At 45.9% G+C, this 19,616-nt stretch overlaps 1 protein-coding gene across 3 annotated transcripts in view; it reads left to right on the top strand.

The window, feature by feature from the left end:
- The window catches only part of ASAP1 (ArfGAP with SH3 domain, ankyrin repeat and PH domain 1), a 274,738-nt gene that overhangs the window by 200,537 nt on the left and 54,585 nt on the right, over positions 1 to 19,616 (top strand). For all 3 annotated transcript variants that reach the window (XM_037048557.1, XM_037048556.1, XM_037048559.1), the window contains 6 exons: positions 3,045 to 3,174; positions 4,948 to 5,033; positions 9,477 to 9,552; positions 10,663 to 10,749; positions 16,314 to 16,414; positions 18,912 to 18,981. In XM_037048557.1, coding sequence (XP_036904452.1) covers positions 3,045 to 3,174; positions 4,948 to 5,033; positions 9,477 to 9,552; positions 10,663 to 10,749; positions 16,314 to 16,414; positions 18,912 to 18,981 — 550 coding nt within the window. The remainder of the gene's footprint in view (positions 1 to 3,044; positions 3,175 to 4,947; positions 5,034 to 9,476; positions 9,553 to 10,662; positions 10,750 to 16,313; positions 16,415 to 18,911; positions 18,982 to 19,616) is intronic.

Raw genomic sequence — 19,616 nt, 5'->3', positions numbered from 1 at the left:
GAAGAAAAGAATGAAATGTACATGTGTTTGATGGAGTCAGGCTCATTTGATTATGAGTTACAGAAAAAAATCAATAAGTAAAAAAATCTTTTTAAAAAAGGTGATTTAAAAAAAACAGCCATTGTCCATTTCAGTGGTATGTTATGATTGAATTTCCATTCTTTTTAAAAAGATTTATTTATTTACTTTTCAGAGAGAGGGGAAGGGAAGGAGAAAGAGGGTGAGAGAAACATCAATGCCTGGTTGCCTTTCACACTCCCCTCAACTTGGGACCTGGCCCACAACTCAGGCATGTGCCCTGACTGGGGATTGAACCGGCAATCCTTCGGTTCGCAAGCTGGCACTCAGTCCACTGAGCCACACCAACCAGAGCATAATTTTCATTCTTAAAGTTCAATTTTTTGCTTTTTCTTAGTGAAAAAAAAAGACCTCTGTTCTTCCTTTACTTAGTTCTATATGAATCTTTTGTGAATTTTTGTCTGTTCCAACAGGTGTCCAGCACCTATTAATAATGTTTCTGTTTAGAAAATACATGATTTGTATCATTGTAATGATTCTGTGTCAGTTATTAAATTCCCTAGCAGTTCCTCCCTTTCTCTCCTAGAAACGTCCTGTCCCAGCTTTTTAGATCGGAGAGGGGCTGTTATCTGGGCTGCCCCCTAGTGGAAGAGCACCTACTCCCCCCCCCCCCCCGCCCCCCCGGGAGTCCCTGTTTTGCTGGCACACCCCTCCAGGGGACAGCTCTAAGGGAGGTGAGATTTTCAGGCATGCCCCAAACGATCTTCATTCTGCCGATGTATAATCATAATTTTACAGCCAGGTTCTTTCAAGGTGTCAAGAGCATTACTGTATGGCAGATCATGAAAAAATCGGATGTGTCTCTGATTCCCGTTTATTTTTCTACAATGTAGAAGGGTGGTGATGTTTTCAGTCAGGAAATGTTGAGGTCTTCTTGTCATAAAAGGTTTTTTACAAAGTGTCTTCATGGTGTGCATACTGACCTTCTGCTTGCAATTTTAGTTCTTCAGTTCTGAAGACTTTCTTGTAATTCCTCTCCTCTGCTTTTATCTTCTCATTCTCCTAAAGTGCCTCTCATGTGATATTGGATTTTCTACATTGTTCTTGTAATTCTCTTTTCGCTCTATGTTATAGTTTAGGTCATTCCTTCAGCCTTTTCTTCTCACGGTTTCAGTTGAGGCTATGATATTTTAAATTCTAAAAGTTATTTTTCTCAATTAGTTGGGTTTTTATGTGGTTGTTTGGTTGGGTTGGGTTGGTTTTTTCTTTTTTTGGCTTTTTTTATCATTTAATAGTTTCTTTTCTTGTTTCATAGATGGATTATTTTAGGTCTCTGAGGATTTGGTTACATTTTATGACATTTTTCTGCTCCTTGTTGCCTCTGGTTCCTTTCACCGCCATCCTTGACGTTTTTATTTTGATTTCTCACTTCCATTTTGGAGTCTTTCTTCAATTACCTACCGTCCTTGGCTGCCTATTCACACTTCAGAGCAAGGCTCCCAGACGCAGACTGAAAGCGCGTGCCCGTCAGCAGGGCCTGTCAGGAAAAGAGTGAGCTGCTTTTGTAGGTTTTAAGCTTTAGGATGTCAAGACAGCTCTTCCGTCAGGGGTGTTCTAAATGTCACATCTGTAGGCCTGCCATCTGTCACGCTCCCTATCTAGTGATTGTGTATGAAAACTCTCTTTCCGGAAGCCACACAGGCCAGGCAGGCAAGGAGCCTATCGTTTGGGGAGCAGACTTCCTCTTTTTCTGCCTGCTCTTTCAATCATTTGTAGAATTCGCTCATCCTTTTTTGTCCCCAATTCTTGTCGTTGGAACACAGCACTTTTTTAATGACTTTCCTGTCCTGTTGGCGGGGTTGCTGAACAAAGGAAAAATAAACACGGGTGATCGAGTCACCATGTTAACTCAGAAGTCTGTTATTACTCTTAAGTTATGCCTGCCCCTCGTGTTGTTCTCCAGTGTTTATAGCTTCTTGCTGCTTCTCCCACCCACGCCAGTGGGGAGAGAGCCAAGGTTTATTTTCTTTCTGGTAAAATTCTGCCGTCGCGCCTGTGTGACGGTTGAGGTGGCGGGGCAGAAGACTTGCTTCAGGACAGCGTTAGGGTGTCAGCAGGAACCCCGGCCGTGACTGTGATGGGTTTCCCACTGACTGGGCCCGTGGGTTGGTTTTGCACTGTTTGTATACAGGCACGGAGCTCGGCTTCCGCTGGGGCTTACTCTCTAACACAGTTTAAAGAAAGACTTGAAGAGTAAGTCACTTAGTCTTTGTGGTCACAACTGGAAATTACAGGCTGCTTCTGAAAGTAGAAGTCTGTTTTCAAGCTAAATGGATTTTTGGAGAGAGGACTGTGACCCTTGGCGTCACCACCAGAGTGTCCTCTGCTGTAGCATCAGCCTCAGGTACTGCGGGTTTTAGTGTGGGGCCTCTTCCTTCCCATCATTCTGGCCCTCCCCACTGAAGAAGGTTGCATAGATTCCGAGTTAGAGATTTGGATTCCTCCCAGTCCTTCCTTTGTACAATCCAGTGCCGGCCGTTGAATGATTAAAATGTGTTACTGGGATATGGAAGCAGCCCAAGTTCACAGGCATATTGGCAGTTGCCTTTGACTAATTTCCATGCATACCCACAAAGGCCTGCTATGTACTTTGTCTTGAAATAATTCTAAGTCATCTGTTGAAAATCAAAATATGCCTCAGTTCTTTAACTTTGATTCTTTTCATCATAAAGTACTTACCCAAGAAAAAGTAAACTGTCAGAATTTCTTTGTGCCAACCAAAATGTAAGCATTTGTGTAAATCCATTCTGTGTGAGATCAAAGTTAAATGTGAGAAGCTTTCTAGGTGGAAATCCAGTCGGGGTGTTTGTTCTCTTTGAACTTGGACTTCTCCTGCCGGTTGCTGTTGCCAGCTTACCAGTGCCTGCACCTTACCTCTAGTAATTAAGAAACAGTCGAGTGGTTCTCGCCGAAGGAAAGACCTGTGCATGTGTGTATGTTAACGGTGACGCCTGCTTTAATTGCAGTACAAAAATCGAGAAGGAGAAGCGAGAGCATGCGAAGCAGCACGGCATGATCCGCACGGAGATCACCGGGGCCGAGATCGCCGAGGAGATGGAGAAGGAGCGGCGCCTCTTTCAGCTCCAGATGTGTGAAGTAAGAACAGGCTTTTCGGCCGTTTGNTCTTTGAACTTGGACTTCTCCTGCCGGTTGCTGTTGCCAGCTTACCAGTGCCTGCACCTTACCTCTAGTAATTAAGAAACAGTCGAGTGGTTCTCGCCGAAGGAAAGACCTGTGCGTGTGTGTATGTTAACGGTGACGCCTGCTTTAATTGCAGTACAAAAATCGAGAAGGAGAAGCGAGAGCATGCGAAGCAGCACGGCATGATCCGCACAGAGATCACCGGGGCCGAGATCGCCGAGGAGATGGAGAAGGAGCGGCGCCTCTTTCAGCTCCAGATGTGTGAAGTAAGAACAGGCTTTTCGGCCGTTTGCCTAGAGTCTCGTTAACTCTGGTCCCTCCTGCAAGTCGGCAGCGTTCATGCCTAAAAGCAGACTGTGTTTGATGATTAGAGGAGGGACTCTTACTTAAGGACTCTAATCTCGTTTTTCTCCAAGCCTTTGGGATCATCCGTGTCACTGTTCTCTCATATTTTGAGCCTGGGGCCTATGGGGCTCTTTAAGCCCCAGCAGGATTCTTTGGTGAGAACTTCAGTGTTGCTTGTGAATGAGTGTGGAAAAAAAATTGGTGAGAGGTAACCCTGGTGAATATTAGGTTTTCCTGGGACAAGTTTAGAGCATGTTTTTTTGTGTGTGTTTGTTCGTTTTAACCACATGTCCTGTTTGAATGAAAGCTTAAAGGAAGTGGTTGTTAAGAAAGTCTGTGGGTTCATGAGAAAAATGCAGTGAACAGCATGCTGCCTTGGACTGTGAGCAGTGTCTCTCATACCGTGTTCCCACTGAACACCAGCGCCGGGACCTAGACACCAGCCTCAGTGTCAGAAGGCTGACACTGGTGTAGGTTTTTCTTCCTTGGCTTTTCTCCACCGCCCCTCCTCCGTAAACTTTCACCTCTTTCTAGAACTGCTCTGCTGGTGGACACTGCCACACAGTGAAACAAGAACAAACAGTTTCAACAAGCAAACAGTAAAAACCCGGGCCAGTTGTCAGAATCGGAGCCCACGCTGTTTAGTGCATAAAGTAATAATGCGTTGTTTTTATTCTTTTATTTTCAGTAGCAGAAATTCTTTCTAGTTCACCTCTATGGTCTAAAAGTTTTAATACCTGCCCTGGCTGGTGTGGCTCAGTGGACTGAGTGCCAGCCTGTAAACTGAAAGATTGCAGGTTTGATTCCCCGTCAAGGCACATACCCGGGTTGAGAGCCAGGTCCCCAGTTGGGGGTGTGCAAGAGGACAAACAATTGATGTTTCTCTCACATGTCAATGTTTCTCTCCCTGTCTTTCTCCCTCCCCTCCCCTCTCCTCTCTCTGGAAATAAGTAAGTGAAATCTTTAAAAAAACAAAAGTGTTAACACCTGACAGCATATTCCTTAGACAGAATGCCACTTTACTTTTTTTTTACAAAGAATGGACCATCTTTCAGGTCTTACCACGTGAACTCTAAGTTTGAGAGCCACTGCAGCAGAGGACATAAATTAATTATCCCAGAATGCTTTGCTGTGTTTGATTTCCGGTTGTCTAACAAACTAATCTCGAGCATTTATAAACGCTAACACGCTGACCATTAGTTCCATGCATCTGCGCCTATGCCCGCGCCCGATCAGCATTCCCTAAATCACGCTCTCCCCGTCTGAAGACAGCTGAGGCCCAGGGACTGGTGCAGATTCACGATTGGGGGTCTACCACCCAAAACCATGACTGAAGAGCCCTGTCTGTAGTGATCAACACCCAATTCTGCTTTCTTTCCACAGTATCTCATTAAAGTTAATGAAATCAAGACCAAAAAGGGCGTGGATCTGCTGCAGAATCTTATCAAGTATTATCACGCACAGTGCAAGTAAGTGGACTGCTGTCATGTGGTTAAGAGCTCAATAAGGACCCCCCTCTTCGGCCTCCTTCCTTCCTTCTGGCCTTCATTGGTCACTGTCGGTGATGGAATGGCCTTCCACAGCCAAGTGATAAGAAGCAGCCTTGGCTTCCGTAGTCATGGTTTTCTGTTCATCAGTGACTTGCGTTAGTGCAGCCACTTGGCTATGTGAAACTGCTGCATGACTTAGGCCAGCGCTGGCCTAGAGCCCTTATTGCAGATACACGTGTCCCTGTGACTAGAGAGGCCTTCCCGGTGAGCCTCTTCCCCTCCCTGCTGCGTTGGTTACGTACCCAGTATTGGGTCATTTGTATCACAGATTCCTACTTGGGATTTTGTTATTTTTTTATCATCTAAATGAACTGAAATTATTAATGTCGGCACTGAGAAGACTCTGCATTGGTACCTGAATTGCTGGTATGTTCTGTGAGATATCCCTGGTTCCATACCAGCCCCATTTTAGTTGGTTCACGTGGCCGGGCTACCTTTTCATGATGTTAGTGGCTGGTGGCTCCGCACTTGCTTATTTACTTCTTGTTTACCCGCTGGGCTAGCGTTTGCGGGTTTTCTGGCGGAGTCGTGATGTGAAATGGTGCAGGGACTTTCTGAAGCGGCGCAGGCAGCTCTCGTGTTTATGCGTGGGGAGTGCAAAAGGTGTTCGTTAGGACTAGACAGGATACGTACTCTCCGAAGGGTTAGAATTGGTGATTTCCTTTGACAAACTCCCTTAGTGCTTTTACTGACGTTATGCGCGGGAACAGCTGTGCTCCGGTAACCCCTCGTGTAGTCATGGCACCTCGGTGGGAATGCAGCAGCTAGAATGGGGGAAGGAGGGGCAGGAAGAAGAGCTTCTGACTTTGTGTTGCCCATTATGGCTCCCCCGCGCCAATTACTCCTCACTTCCAATAACATGCTGCTTTCAAAACAAACGCATTACCCTAGTGATCACCGACTCCTTCCTTTACCACCTCGCAAGTATCATTACAATCCGCAGAGTAAAGAGCACTTACAAACATTATTGTCCTTCATTTTACGGATGATAATAGTTAACATTTGTCACGAGCAATCAGGAAATTGTAGCTCAGAAAGGATGAGTAGTTTTCTCAAAGCATATCATTCATTTTATAGATGTGCAATAAAAATGTGTCAAAACAGACAAAGCCTGAGAAACCAAAGGGAAATAAATAAAGAGGACTTCAGTCTGAAGCTTCCGTGAATGAAAGGAATGCTATGAAGAAAGGGAATGAAGAATCCACAAAATAGGAGAAAATGTGGAAATCATTTATCTTATCAAATAGAGATTTAGTGTCTAGAATGTATAAATGACTTTTATAACTCAACAACAATAAGATAAACAACCCAGTTTTATAATGAGCCAAGATTTTGACTAGCCATTTCTCAAAGAAAAAAAAAAATATATATATATATATATATATATATACACACACAAAAAGCTCATGAACCAAAATGCTAAACACTAGTCACTAGGTAAATGCCGATCAAAACCACATTCAGTAACCACTTCGCACCCACCAGAACGGCTAGAATTAAGAGCAACAGTGGCAACATAACAGAAAATTAGTATTGGTGAGAATGCGGAGACTTCTGGCCAAGATGGTGGCGCGGGTAAGCACAGTACTTGCCTACTCCCACAGCCACTCAGAATTACAACTGAACTACAGAACAGCCATCATCCAGAACCGCCTGAAATCTGAGTGAGTGGAAGTCCTACAACTAGGGAGTTAGAGAAGCCACATCGAGACAGGTAGTCAGGAGAGAGATGGGGTGGGGAACAGGCAGGTCCCATCCCACATGCGTGTGAGATGAAGATCAGGAAAGCTGTCTCGGCTACAGAAATCTCCCTACGGAGCAAGGGGTCCCAGCTCCTTTGGGTTTTTTCTCAGTCTTTTAGAGGTAGGAATTTGTTCTCCTTTCTGCTTACTTTAACCACTAAAAAATAACTATTTTTATCAGTGCCTCCACAAACTAAAATAGTGGCCTTTTTCTCCTTAAAATATATGTTTTATAACATTTCTTATGTGCTGTTTAAATAGCAGCTTGCTTATTCTTTATGTCCAATAGAATTTTCTGCAAGGATGGAAATGTTGATATTTTTTGCTATGTAACATGGCACCCACAAGCCGCATGTCAGTTGAACTGAATTTTAAATTTATTTAAATTAATTGCATATGACTGATGGCAAACATTATATTGGAAAACAGATCTAGAGCATTTTCACTTAAACTCCCTTTTGTAAAAAAAAAAACGTGATTAAATTCCCTTCCTGTTGAAAGTGAAAATGAAACACCCTTACAAAAATGTCTTCAAAGCATCTCGGTCCCTCTGGGAAGGAAATAAGTCCTCACATAGTAAACTTATGCAGCTTCGGTGAAGAAAACCAGCATTTACCAAGCACGTCCTAACTACGCAGCACTTTGCTGAGTGGTTTCATATGTACTGTTCGTCCCCTTAGATACAGACTTACCTAGGTCCTAGCCTCCAGCCTCTGACCACACAGCCCTTCCTTTTCCTGGTGTAAGAGGTCCTGACAGTGTCCATCTAACGCCAAAGTGTCCTGCCTTCAGAGCCCTTCCCCGGAAATGACTGAAGTGCAGTATCAGAGAACAGTTGGTTTTGCTGTGATTAACTTGGCAGCCATATTTCCCTGATGTAGGAGATGCTGGTTCTAAGGAGGACGTGTTCTGCCTCAGGGATGGGTGACCGTGTGTGTCACAGGTGACAGGCTTATGGATGGCCTGCTCCATGCAGAACTTTGCTAGCTGCTGGAGGGCTGGTACCTAGGCCTGGGCACGAGCTTAAATATGCCAACCCCTTGACTGGCAAGACTAGGGAAAGCTGCTTGGGGAGGTTGCAAATGAGCTGAGCAGAAAGGTGACAAGAGAGTTTGGCAGGGAAGTGCAGCGGGAAAGGGCGTTTCAGCCCGAGGGAGTGGCAGCGGTCAGGGGAGGGGCCGGAACTAACCTGGCATAGCTAGAGCCCAGAGTTCTTAAGGGACATGGTGGGGGGTAACACCAGAGAGCTCTTCAGGGCCAGAACATACAATAAGTGTTACTCAATCCCACACCAAGTTTAACTTTCATCCCGATAGGCGATGATGACAGCCTGAATGTCAGAAGACGAGGGTTTAAGCGTGGCTTCCCAGTTAAATGGTTAACCAAAAGCCCTTTTCTCTCATCCCTGTCGCTGAACAACTTTCTCGTTTCTCTTCCTCATAAGGGTTCTCTGCCGAAGACGTGAATCTTAAAGAATTTGCAAACTTGAGGATTTCAGTAGTTACTCTGATGGCCATTTCTGATACTATTATAAAGTTACCACTGACTGTACAAATTAAGCTAAACATAGGTATAGGGGTCCCAGTGGGTTCCCTAAAAATTCTTGGTGTGCTTCAGTCTAACCACTAACTGCGTGAGCATCTGCTCTGTGCCGGGCCCACTGGGATATGCAGGTGAGAGGCCTCCTCCGCATCGATCCTGTCCCTTCGTGGGGCAGCAGCAGCGCAGATAAAGTGTATGAGAAATCACCTGCGGTGGAGGCTGCTTTCAGCACGGTAGAGAAAGTTCCAGACACTGAAACCCGGGCTAGTGAGTGGACGTGTGCAGACAGGAAATGTCTTCACGTGGGTAAGTGCAGGAGTGTCGGAATCAGAACCCGGACTCAGATCCCATTTCTGCCACTTACTAGGGGTGCAAGTGACCTGGGCGAGCTATGTGCTCACTCTGTGCCTCAGTTTCCCCTTTAGCGTGGCGAAGGATTGAAGTGCTCATTAACACAATAGGGTCATTATGAGGAGAACCTGTACTAACCGATGGGAAGTGCCGAGCGTGCTGGGCACGCGATGAATGTTCGACCAGTGTCAGTGCATGTTACTGATCACGGGTCCTAAGGTGACCTTCTCACACTCGTGGTCGGATGCAGCTTTTCCAGGTCCATCGGCGCCGTGGACTAGGTGTCCTGTGTTTCACGTGTGTGTTGGGGCACAGGGACCTTTGGGGAACTGACCGAACGCTGACTTTTCCCCAGCCTCTCTTTCCGGGTCCATCCTCTCTCTCCTTTGAGTGTCCAGTTCGATTCCATGGTACCCCCCTGGGTAAGGCGCCTTTCTCTCTTTTTGAATTCAAATGAGGTGCAATGAGGAGGAGCTGTTCTGGGTGCAGATGGACGTACGCATAACAAAGTCGCCGTGCTGGGGCAGCGACTGTGATTTGCATCCTCTGTGCCCCCATCTGTGGTGTCCATTGTCTGTGTGTCTGTGAAATACCGACCTTCATTTTAGATGTATTCCGTGTAGATGTGGTAGAGAGCATGTATATAAGTGTTGTGGGATTTTTCAGGTAATTGTGGTTCATTTCTTTTTTTATACCACGGGTAAATCTCTGATGTTTTCCATTGTAGTTTCTTTCAGGATGGCTTGAAAACGGCTGATAAACTGAAACAGTACATTGAAAAACTGGCTGCTGATTTGTATAATGTAAGTTCTTTATTAAAATACGTGCATTTCACCTTGCTTTGTAGCAAAGTACCAGTAAATGTGAAATTTGTGTTAGAAGAGTATTCAAGAAAAGAAGACCGGTTCAGTGATGTGTCAGAATAAACCTAGAGAGAGATAAGCCTTCCGTTCTCCCCGAGGCGTTGTCAGTGACAGAATATTCTGGAGGGTGTTCTGGGAGCACGGAAGGAGAGGGGAGGAGAGTATCTCGGCTGGTTCTAGATGACTCTGTGCAGGCTTCAGTGGCATCATGGGCGTTTGATGGTGACAGGATAAAAATTAGGGGACTGTTGCCAAGTACGCGGGTATATGAATTTTTTTTGGCTTGCTTGTTTTATATTTCCTCTATTTTTCCCAATATCTTGGTTTTGCTTTTATATTACAAAATCAAAAGGAAAACTTTTGAGAAAAAAACTAAATGCAGATATATATAAATGTCAACCTCATTTCCCGTAAACCACTTGGCAATGAATAATATTAAAAGTGTGTTTTATGAGTGCAACTGTATGCTCACATGCGGTTTTAGAGTTACAATTAATACCCTGTATCTTTATATAACTTTAAAAAGTATGTAGCTGTGTATTTTTCTGATTTTCTTTCAATAGTTAACATGCTTCTGGTTGTGATTAAGTTCCAAGTGTTTAAAAAAGCAACAGCCCTTTGCCCTCATGGAGGTACTTAGTGAACCGGCCCACACCCGGGAGCCCTTTGGATTTGGTCCTTAGAGCTCTCTGCCAGCCCCCTTGTCCCATCGTGGTGTTCCCACTGCCACCTTCTGAAAAAGCAGAACCAAGTGACTCGGTGTTACTTCCTAACTTGGTTTGGAGTGGAACTTTCGAGGTAATTATCTAGCCGTGGTGCGTTATTTAATCAGACAGTATATTGCATTACTCACTCATTTCAAAACTCAGTGGCACCTTCCTAAGGTAAGGAAAGTATGCTTCTCATATCGAAAATGAGACCACGTGAAGGATTTGAGTCAAGAAACGCACCACGTCATTGATTGTGTGATGAGTGCTGTATGTGGGTGAATTAAAGTCTGCTCATCGGTGTGTATGGTAGATGGTGACAGCAGTCATTTTTTTCTCTTAGATAAAACAGACACAGGATGAAGAGAAGAAACAGCTCACTGCACTCCGAGACTTAATCAAATCCTCTCTTCAACTCGATCAGAAAGAAGTAGGTGCTCTGTGTTTCCAGCAGGGCTGACTGCGCAGGTGGGCCCGTGGCCATGGCCTTGGTGTTGCCTCCTCTGCCAGATGGGGACGCTGACAGCTTCCCACCAGGGTGGTTGTGGGGACAGACACAAGTGTGTACCTACCCCATTGCCCAGAGCAGAACCTGTGTGTTAGGTCTCTTCCCGTCTTTTAGAAAAGGTGTCCTGAGCCTCCATCTACAGCTCCACGGCGAGACTTTTTTATCCTGGCTTTGCTGACGTGTGTTTCAGGAGTGCACGCTCTCAGACCACGGAAGGAGAGGCAATAGCGGGCACACTTCTGTCCTCTTCAGCTCGTCTCTTTTCAGGCAGCCAAAACCAGCGGCCTGTCTCGTTTTGCCAGAGAAATAGGGAACTAGTCTGAGGCAGAATCCTACTGAAGTTTTGCCCATTCCCCCCCCCCCACGCCCCGTTAGGGAAAGGAAGGCAAAAGAGTCCATGGACATTGAGATGGAGTCTAGGCAGTGTGGTAGGTGTTAGGTGACCACACACAGACCCTTAATTATAAATCTCCTTTGTTCAGTTGTTGTTCAGACATCTAATTAGTGCCTGCTATGCACCAGCAACTGTGCTAGGCAGTAAGCATTAGTCCTTCCTTGAAGGGGGTCATCACCTGGTAGAAAGTAGAGAGAGTCAGCCGTATGAATGAGCAACTGTACCGAAAGTGGTGTGGATGCCGTAACAGAGCTATCGGGAGAGAAGAAGCCAAAAAGACTCAGGTACAAAACTGCCTGTCATCTTCAGCTGGTGACACTTTGGGGTAAGGTGGGTGGAAGCGTGAGATGCGATTTCTGGGGTGAAAACTCAGGCCTGACAAGGGAGCGCCTGGGATTCTCCCCAGATGGTATGGGCTTTGTACTAAGGGCAAATTAAACAGTGAGCACCAGTTGTTGCATGGGAGAAGGTGAAAATAGGCCTATTTATACTATGAAATTATTATGCATTGAGTTTAAGTGTAATCTAAACACAATATTTACATTTTTAATTCCTCATGATACTAACTCACAATGGCAAACTATGTATAAACTTCTAAAATTTTTGGAAGAGGTCCACAAGTCTAAATGAAGCCAGGCACACTGCACAACAAAGCAACCCCCCTCCGCCATGGGAGGCCCAGCCCAGCAGTCCAGAAGCCCACGCAGCAGCCCTGAAGGCTCTTCACTGAGTGGCTGCGGCCTTCCCCGCTGCTCCCAGTTGTCACACACGTGTTGGGTTTGTGAAGTGAGGGAAGCCCAGTCCTTTAAGGCAGGGCCTCTTCGAACCTGTGGCCGGGGGCAGCCGGGTTGACCGGTGCACCATGTCATGCAGAGCCCCAGCCAGCATCTGCACCCGCCTGGAGGTCTCCTCCAGGGTGTCTGTTGCTGGTGTGTAAGTCCCAGAAGTGGTCTCCTCGGCACCAGAGCAGTAGATCCAGACTGTGAGGAGGAGAGGTCAGTCTGTGCCGGGAGACTTTGCGAGGTTTCGTACTGACTGCTATATATTTAACCACTTCCTACCTTTGTTTTGTCACATAGGATTACTTCCTTCCTATGTATGGAAATTTTCTTGGGAAAAAAAAAGGAAACTATTATAGTTCCTTTGTTTTGCATGGAGACCAGTCTGTTCTGCTCATGCTAGTAGCTGAAAGACAAAGTTTCATACAAACCAAAGGAGTGTGTACGTGTGGAAGCGCACATGGCTTGATTGATTTTAACTTCATGCCAAATTAATAAATGATACGTTTTCGTTAGCGCCATGTCTGGAGTATTTTACAAGTAAAATTGATCTTTCACGGCATGCCTTGTCCATTCTCATGCTGTCTATCATCTCTCATTGCAATACATGCGAGAAAGTAATGATGTTTAATGACTTCCATTAAATATGAAATGAGGCTGTGGTCAGAGCTTTCTCACCATCTCACTAGGATTCCAGAAGAGTGTAAAGTCATCTAAGCATGACCTGGGAAAGCAAGGCACCCAGGAAATCATTGAACAGCCTCACTCACCCCCACCAACCAGGTTCTAACTTGAGTCCATGCAAGGAAGCTTTGAGAATTTGAGCTGTAAATCAGACCCCCAGATTTTGGATAGACTGATTTTTTTTTATCACCAGAACAAAACTCTGTATTGCTTTGTGGCAGATACTCTGTGGAATTGATTATCTTAAGCTTTTATAATAGCCTACCTTCCTGAAATTCTCTGCTATGTAACTGTTTTCCGGATTGAAAATACTGTATTTTTAAAAGTGATGTCCATAGATCATTGCAAAGGTCCAAGATCTGTGTGTGAGTCTCTCCCAATAGCCCGTTGTCTTGTGCCTGCAGTTCGTTTGATAGATGCTGGGCGGTGCCCATCGCTCTTCACAGTGCCTGGCACGTCTCCGGGCACGCACAAGCTACTCCGTAAATATTTAGCGAGACGGAACAGAGGGACTCCTGTGCCTGCTCCATTCATACCTTCCATTAGAGGCTGGAAGCGTCTCTAATTGAGGTTTAGCTTTAGATTGGGTGCCAGAAACATTTATAACCCCGTTAAATCAGTGAGTGTGTAATTGCTTGCAGTTTTAAGAGGTTTGAGATTTTTCTCCTTAATAATGCATTATAAGATTTTCTAATAAGAAAGCCAGGTAATTTGTGCTGCTAATAGAGAATGGGAAATTGAACTAAAAAATAATGCCATAGTTTCATTCTGCAGCTTATAATAATTATTGGCTCCCATCATGGAATTTCCCCAAGGTTGTAAGTTCATTGTTGAAGTTTAGTTTTGTATTATTTTGCCTGAATGATATTTTCATTTGCATTTCTCCTTCCTGAACACGTGTTGATCTTTATTATGCTTGCAAAGGATTCAGAACCTAGTTCATTTCTTCACTTTTGTTTTGTTTTTAATTATTTTAGCATTAACAGTTCTCCAAAATTTACATGCTAGGAAAAGAAAACCCTGTTTTCATTTCTCTGGAGTGCCGTGCTAAGGCAGCTGAATGACCCTTTTTTTCTTAAACTACAGAAATAACAATCTGTGTGATTTTCTTACACCGTAAAATTTATCAGTAGTTAATTTAGGATTGTTGATGCTAGACTTCTGAAACATATTGCTTCCTCCTTCCTCGATTTAGTGGAATAGCCTTTAAGGTCACAGTCCAGAGTTCCGCCATTTTCTTTACCTTTAAAAGCATCTTCGTCTGATACAAAGCAAAGCCCATTCAATCTGTTTGTCATTTAGAATATAGAGATCATTTAGGCTTGTAATAAATATATGTAAAGAATGTCTTACTAGTACATTACAGAATGTGAGAGTTTTGCTAAGTTATCAACATCTAAATTCTTGTTAAATATATGAGGACTTTTATTCTCAAAACATAGAATTTATTTTAAAGGTTAACAAATAGATTAGTCAGAGAGGCATACTTTTAAAGTATTCCAGCAGACCAGGAATCGTGTGGGCCATCGAAGAGAAGTTTAGTTCAATGGAAAAGGTTCCAGCGAAGACAGACCTGCTTTTAATGAGAATCGCTGTCCAAGGAGAGTTTAGATTCTGTCCTTAGTGGTTTGGAGGCAGAGCTGTGGCGAAGATCCCTGTGTCCAAATGCAAAGCTGAGCGATGTTGACGTGATTCCTTTGGGTTCAGGCCGACAGCATCATGGGTTTCGGGGTCTGGCCTCGTGTTTCGTCCCAGGCCTTGGCTCTCCCCAGCCCCATCCAGTCTCCCTCCTGATTGTTCTTTGTTGGTGTCATGGACACACCGCTGCCTCCTTCAGAAAAGCCACCTGTCTCCACCGTTGTTGCCAGGACTGTCCCTGGAGGCACTGGTAGAGGAAGGCTGCCCCCTGCCTGTCCCTTAGGCCTCCCTCCTGTAAGCAAGGGAGCACCTGTCGGGGAGGGAGGGCGAGGCGATTACCTTGGCATTCAAGGCCCTGGGCCTGCTGTGTTTCAGCTGGAGGCAGCCTGGCTGGTTAAAGACAGAAATGGCTCAGGTTAAGACACTATAGTCTGTGGCCTGTTTAGCATAGACTCAGCTACCTGGAAAGGTGCATCAGCTCTATCGGCCTGCTGAATAAGAGGGGACAGTGAGTAGTGAGTGAGTGTCCACCTCAGATGGTAGCCTCCCAGTCAATGTCCCCAGTAGCTCCCCGGTGCCTGGCTGGGAGGCGCTCAGGTCATGCTCTGGAGCACAGAACCCAGCACATGAAGGCCACAAGCAGCCACGCTGCCCAGGGCCGGCTGCACACCTGCCACAGCAGACAGCCAGCAGCTCATTGAGTGTCCTGCCTCTTCACATTCATTTGTCAGGTGTCGCTGCAAACTGGATATTTTTATTGCCTTTGCTCAGGAAAACAAAGAAGCTTCCCAAAATGTGTGGCTTCTTTTAGATTTTTCTAAGCAATTTGCAATGGGTCTCGCCGAGGTGTCCCCTGTGCACGCACTTTGAGGCTTGTCAGCCATGTTATCGGGGGGAGACGTGTGCCCTAGTCCTCCATTCAGCCTTTTCTCCGTTCTCACTCGAATGACCTGAAATAAAACTTCATTAACACAAACATTTCATTGTGCCAAAGTTTATCATGGTTCTAAATATCTCTGTGTGTGTGTGTGTGTGTGTGTGTGTGTGTGTGTGTTTTAATATTATCTTTATAACGATACTTTCTGTTATAAAAGTGCTTAAGTTATGAGCAATACGACTATCAATGAAATTAACTGTATTTTCCAATGTTCTGCCTTTTCTCTCTGTTGCTTTTGCCCTTCCTGATCGAAGTCTAGGAGAGTAAGTCATCACTTTGTCTGAGAATGTGTTGTCTGCTGTCCGTGTCTGAAGCTCCCTATCTCCTCGAACAGCTCCTCCTGATTATATCGCTCCCTCCACCCTGCCAGCGGTGGCTATCGGTCATGCGGCCTTTACACACAGTGGGGGAGGTGCCGAGTCAGGCTTCTTGGCACCTGTGTGGTTCTGTTGGTCCTTGTCACCCTTTTCATTACGTAATACACTCATCACTGCAATAGAATGACCATTTTGAATAGAAAGCATGGTTACAGGTATGCTGTGCAGAGCACAAGTTAGTTACAAAACAAGAGTTTTATAACAGTTCTTAATACCATACTCAGAAGGTGCACTTTTTATTGTGGGTGCTTCAGGAGAATATGTGAAGGGGCAAAGGGTGTGCCGAAGGGGAGAGCACTCGTTTTCAGGTTGCATGAGCTTTGGTTTTGCCGTCTGCTTCCGTTTTTGCAGCCCTTCCCGTGCTTGCCCGTGTGAACTGGTTTGGGAATAGAATAGTCTCCACTATAGGGTTCGAAGTGGAGCTGGGCTCTGGACTAGACACAGGAGGCCTGGACCCCAGGCTCCAGACTCCAGGTCTGCCTTGAACTTGCTTGTGACTCTGGCAATCGTTTACCTACTTGAGTTCCTCCTCTAAAATAAAGGCAAGGACCTGACCGCTCTTAAAGTTCCGTAATTCTTAGCCCCATACCGATGGGCCCCTGCTCAGTGGCAGAACAGAGTTAGGAACTTGAGAAGTGTCCCCAGCACACATGTAATCTGCGGTTCCTCTTTCCTAGGATTCTCAGAGCCGGCAGGCGGGTTACAGCATGCATCAGCTCCAGGGCAATAAGGAGTATGGCAGTGAGAAGAAGGGGTACCTGCTGAAGAAAAGTGACGGGTATGTACGGGCCAGCCTCGTGTCCCCATGTGCCTTGGCGCACTTCCTGAGTGTTAGCCACCCATGGGCTTTTTCCCACCTCTCACATAGGAAAGCACACTTACAGTTGTCTAACGCACACTCTTCACACCTTCAGCACACTGGTTTTCCTGGGGTATGTCTGAGATGTAACCTGCTGTCTTTAGAAGAAGCAGCCATCATTTTCTGGTCCCTGCGTGACACCTATGAATTGTGACCTGCAGTGTTAGGAGGCAGGGACGGAGGAGACCCTGAAGCATGCAGGTGGCTTGCTGACCTCTTGCTCACCTGCCTCTGCTTTTATTCACTGCGGTCTTCTCTGCCGGGGAGCCCACCTGGCCGCCCGGACCCCAGCCTTGGAATTCAGCTGTGACTCCTCTCTTCCCTCGTACATCACAGCAGTTCAACAACAGCCCCTTCCGTTTCTAACGAGAGATAATACGTTTCTTGCCATCTGCTGTCCTGCTCCAGGCTAAGCTACCTCTGTCTGTCCTGGACTATCTTGTGGCCTCCTTCCTTACTGGTCTCTCTGGGTCTGTCACTCACTTGGCCCCTTCTCCAGTTCGTTGCTACATAGCACTCGGAGTAGCCTTCTAAAAAACGTAAAGCATGGCAGGTCGCTCCCTCCCGGGAGTGCTCAGCCGCTCCCCGTCTCGTGGAACTGCCGTCGCCCCTGCCTGTCCCTCCAGTCTCATCTCCTGTCATCTACTCCCCTGGTCCCGCCACGTGGGCCCCCTCCCTGCTGCTTGGACAAATGATTCCACTTCACCATAAGTGAATCAGTAGAATTCACTTATTCAATTAATTATTCACTTGAATAATTGGCATTCTTTTCAAAAAGCTTCTTGTTTTCTGATTGCTTGTGGTTATGTGCTCCTTGACTATCTAAGCAGCATTCATTTTTTGTTTTGTTTTCATTTGTTAAAATTGCTGCTATCCTACAAATTTCTGGGGTCACTGTCAGCTTTGCTCATCATTCTACTTTGCATTCAGCACATATGTCTCGGGAGCCCTGTCTACATCAGGCACTGTCGCAGGCACTGGGCACGACGCGGAGCAACAGAAAGTCCTCGTCCTGTCTGAGCTTCTGTTCTCTTTGGGGGAGTGAAGAAGGAAATGGGAGGGAGATGGCCACGGGCACTGTCCAGAAAGATAGAGCAAGCCAAGGGATACAGGGCCGGGAGTGGGGGCGGGGGCTGGTCCTTGCTGTCACAGAGAACGGTCAGGGAAGACTCTAGTGAGGTGATGGAGCAGAGAGCTGGAGACATGAAGGAGTGATCTGAACAGAGATCTGGGGGAGAAGGGAGGAGCATTTTGAGCAGTGTGTCCAATTTATGTACAATACATCAGGTCAGATGGTGTCGGATTTTTATTGGCATCTGTGAGGGCTTTGGAGCAAACTAGGCTTCTAACAGTTACGCATCCAAGAAGTCTGTATTATCTGCGTTTGGCGTTGAATTTAAGTTCATGTTGTGGCAGGTTTGTTACAAAACTGATTTAAGAAGGAAAAGGAACCACAGGGTGATGCTGTGTTTAATGCCTGGGAGAAGCTACAGTTGGTCTCCCCTCATGTTGTTTGTTTCCATGGCAACAGGAGGCCTGTGCAGCCTCTAGCCTGGAGAATGCTGTTCCTGGACATTTCTGTTCACCTGATGGAAATGGTCTCAACTAGCATGTTCGCACCTGCCGCCCATGTGCCAAGCTGCCACACATAATCCCTCACCTGTACCTGAAGCTTTACAAAAAGAAAAACTACTCTTCCAAGTTGAAACTAGTTTTCCTTGGCTTTTTGTATCCTTCATGTGTGGTCCTGTCCATCCTGTCGGCATCGTCAAATCCAAACTTTGGAAGTGCGAGAGTCCCAGACATGGTTAAAACCTTCTTAGCACCACCCAACACAGGTCAGGGGCTCCTGCCCGGAGAGGGGTCTTCTGTCGGCACGGTGGGCCTCTCCAAGGCCTCATCTGTAAGTTTATGCACACGTGTGTTTGCCCACAGAAACTTTGGGTACGATGTGTCTGAAATGTTTTGAGTCTTTTCCCCAACAACACTAGGTCATACCTGAATTACCTTAAAGCAGTTTGCTTGTTTCAGTCAACAATATGCTTTAGAAACCTACGCAGGTCTATGTAGCTGCACACACTTTCTTCACTGAAACTCCTGCAGGGAACACGTAGTGTGGATGTGACCACGAACGAATACAATGCAGGCATTCATTCTCCTGTGCTCAGGTGCCCGCTGCTGCCCTGGTCTCCCATTTTCACTCTCAAAACCATGAGGCCGTGAGCATCCTCGTCCACGCCCTCCCCTGAGTTCCCTTCCACCTGGGCTAATACAAGGCAACCAAAACGTTCTGGTTCGAGTGGGTTTGGGGTGTGGGGCGGTGTTGTTCTGTAACGACGATTACGCAGAACGCCGTGTAACTGCGTGCCCGGCGCCAACCAGACACGGCATCAGCTGCGTTTGCCTTGCTCCGCAGGATCCGCAAGGTGTGGCAGAGGAGGAAGTGCGCGGTCAAGAACGGGATGCTGACCATCTCCCACGCCACAGTAAGTGCGCCTGTCCTCTCGCGGCCCCTGCCCTGCGTTTTGGTCACGTGGGCTGGAAACTAGCAAACACGTGACGTCACGGGCACTGGAATGCTCCCCAAGCACGTTTAGGTGCGGAGTACATCAGACGGTTTCAGATACTCTTTTCGAAAGAAGTTGGTCTGTCTGTGTCCTGTGGTGTCTGTCCTACCTCCTGTTGCTCCACCAAAACTTTCTGCCTTTTGTTCTCTCAAACCGAATCAGGTGATCTTTTAGTTGATAATCTCTTCTTTTGGGAAATACTATTGCTTGTTGCAAAAACCTGGTTTGTTGAACTATAAAGATGACAGAAGATATTCTTTGCATGAAAAATATAATGCAGGAAGTGAAACAATGCATGTAAATATGTCCGGTCTTTTTTATTGGTACTATTTACTTAAATTACTCAGAAAGTCCATCATCTATATTAAAGGGTGTATAAATAAAACTGAATAATAAAATCATCTCAGTTATGACTCCCCCTTTTTCAGTCATAAAGGTAACTTAATAGAAAGGAACTAGCTAAGGTATTAACACATTCTGCGTATCTTCAGGTTATCAGCGGACACACATGCACATTACTTACTGATAGTTGATGTCTGTGATCTGTCTAGAAT

The sequence above is a fragment of the Sturnira hondurensis genome, unplaced genomic scaffold, assembly GCF_014824575.4.
Source record: "Sturnira hondurensis isolate 20B ecotype Veracruz unplaced genomic scaffold, ASM1482457v3 Scaffold0006413, whole genome shotgun sequence".
In the NCBI taxonomy this organism is placed as follows: Eukaryota; Metazoa; Chordata; class Mammalia; order Chiroptera; family Phyllostomidae; genus Sturnira; species Sturnira hondurensis.
The sequence above is the reverse complement of the archived record's forward strand: the minus strand, read 5'-3'. Positions and strand labels throughout refer to the sequence as shown.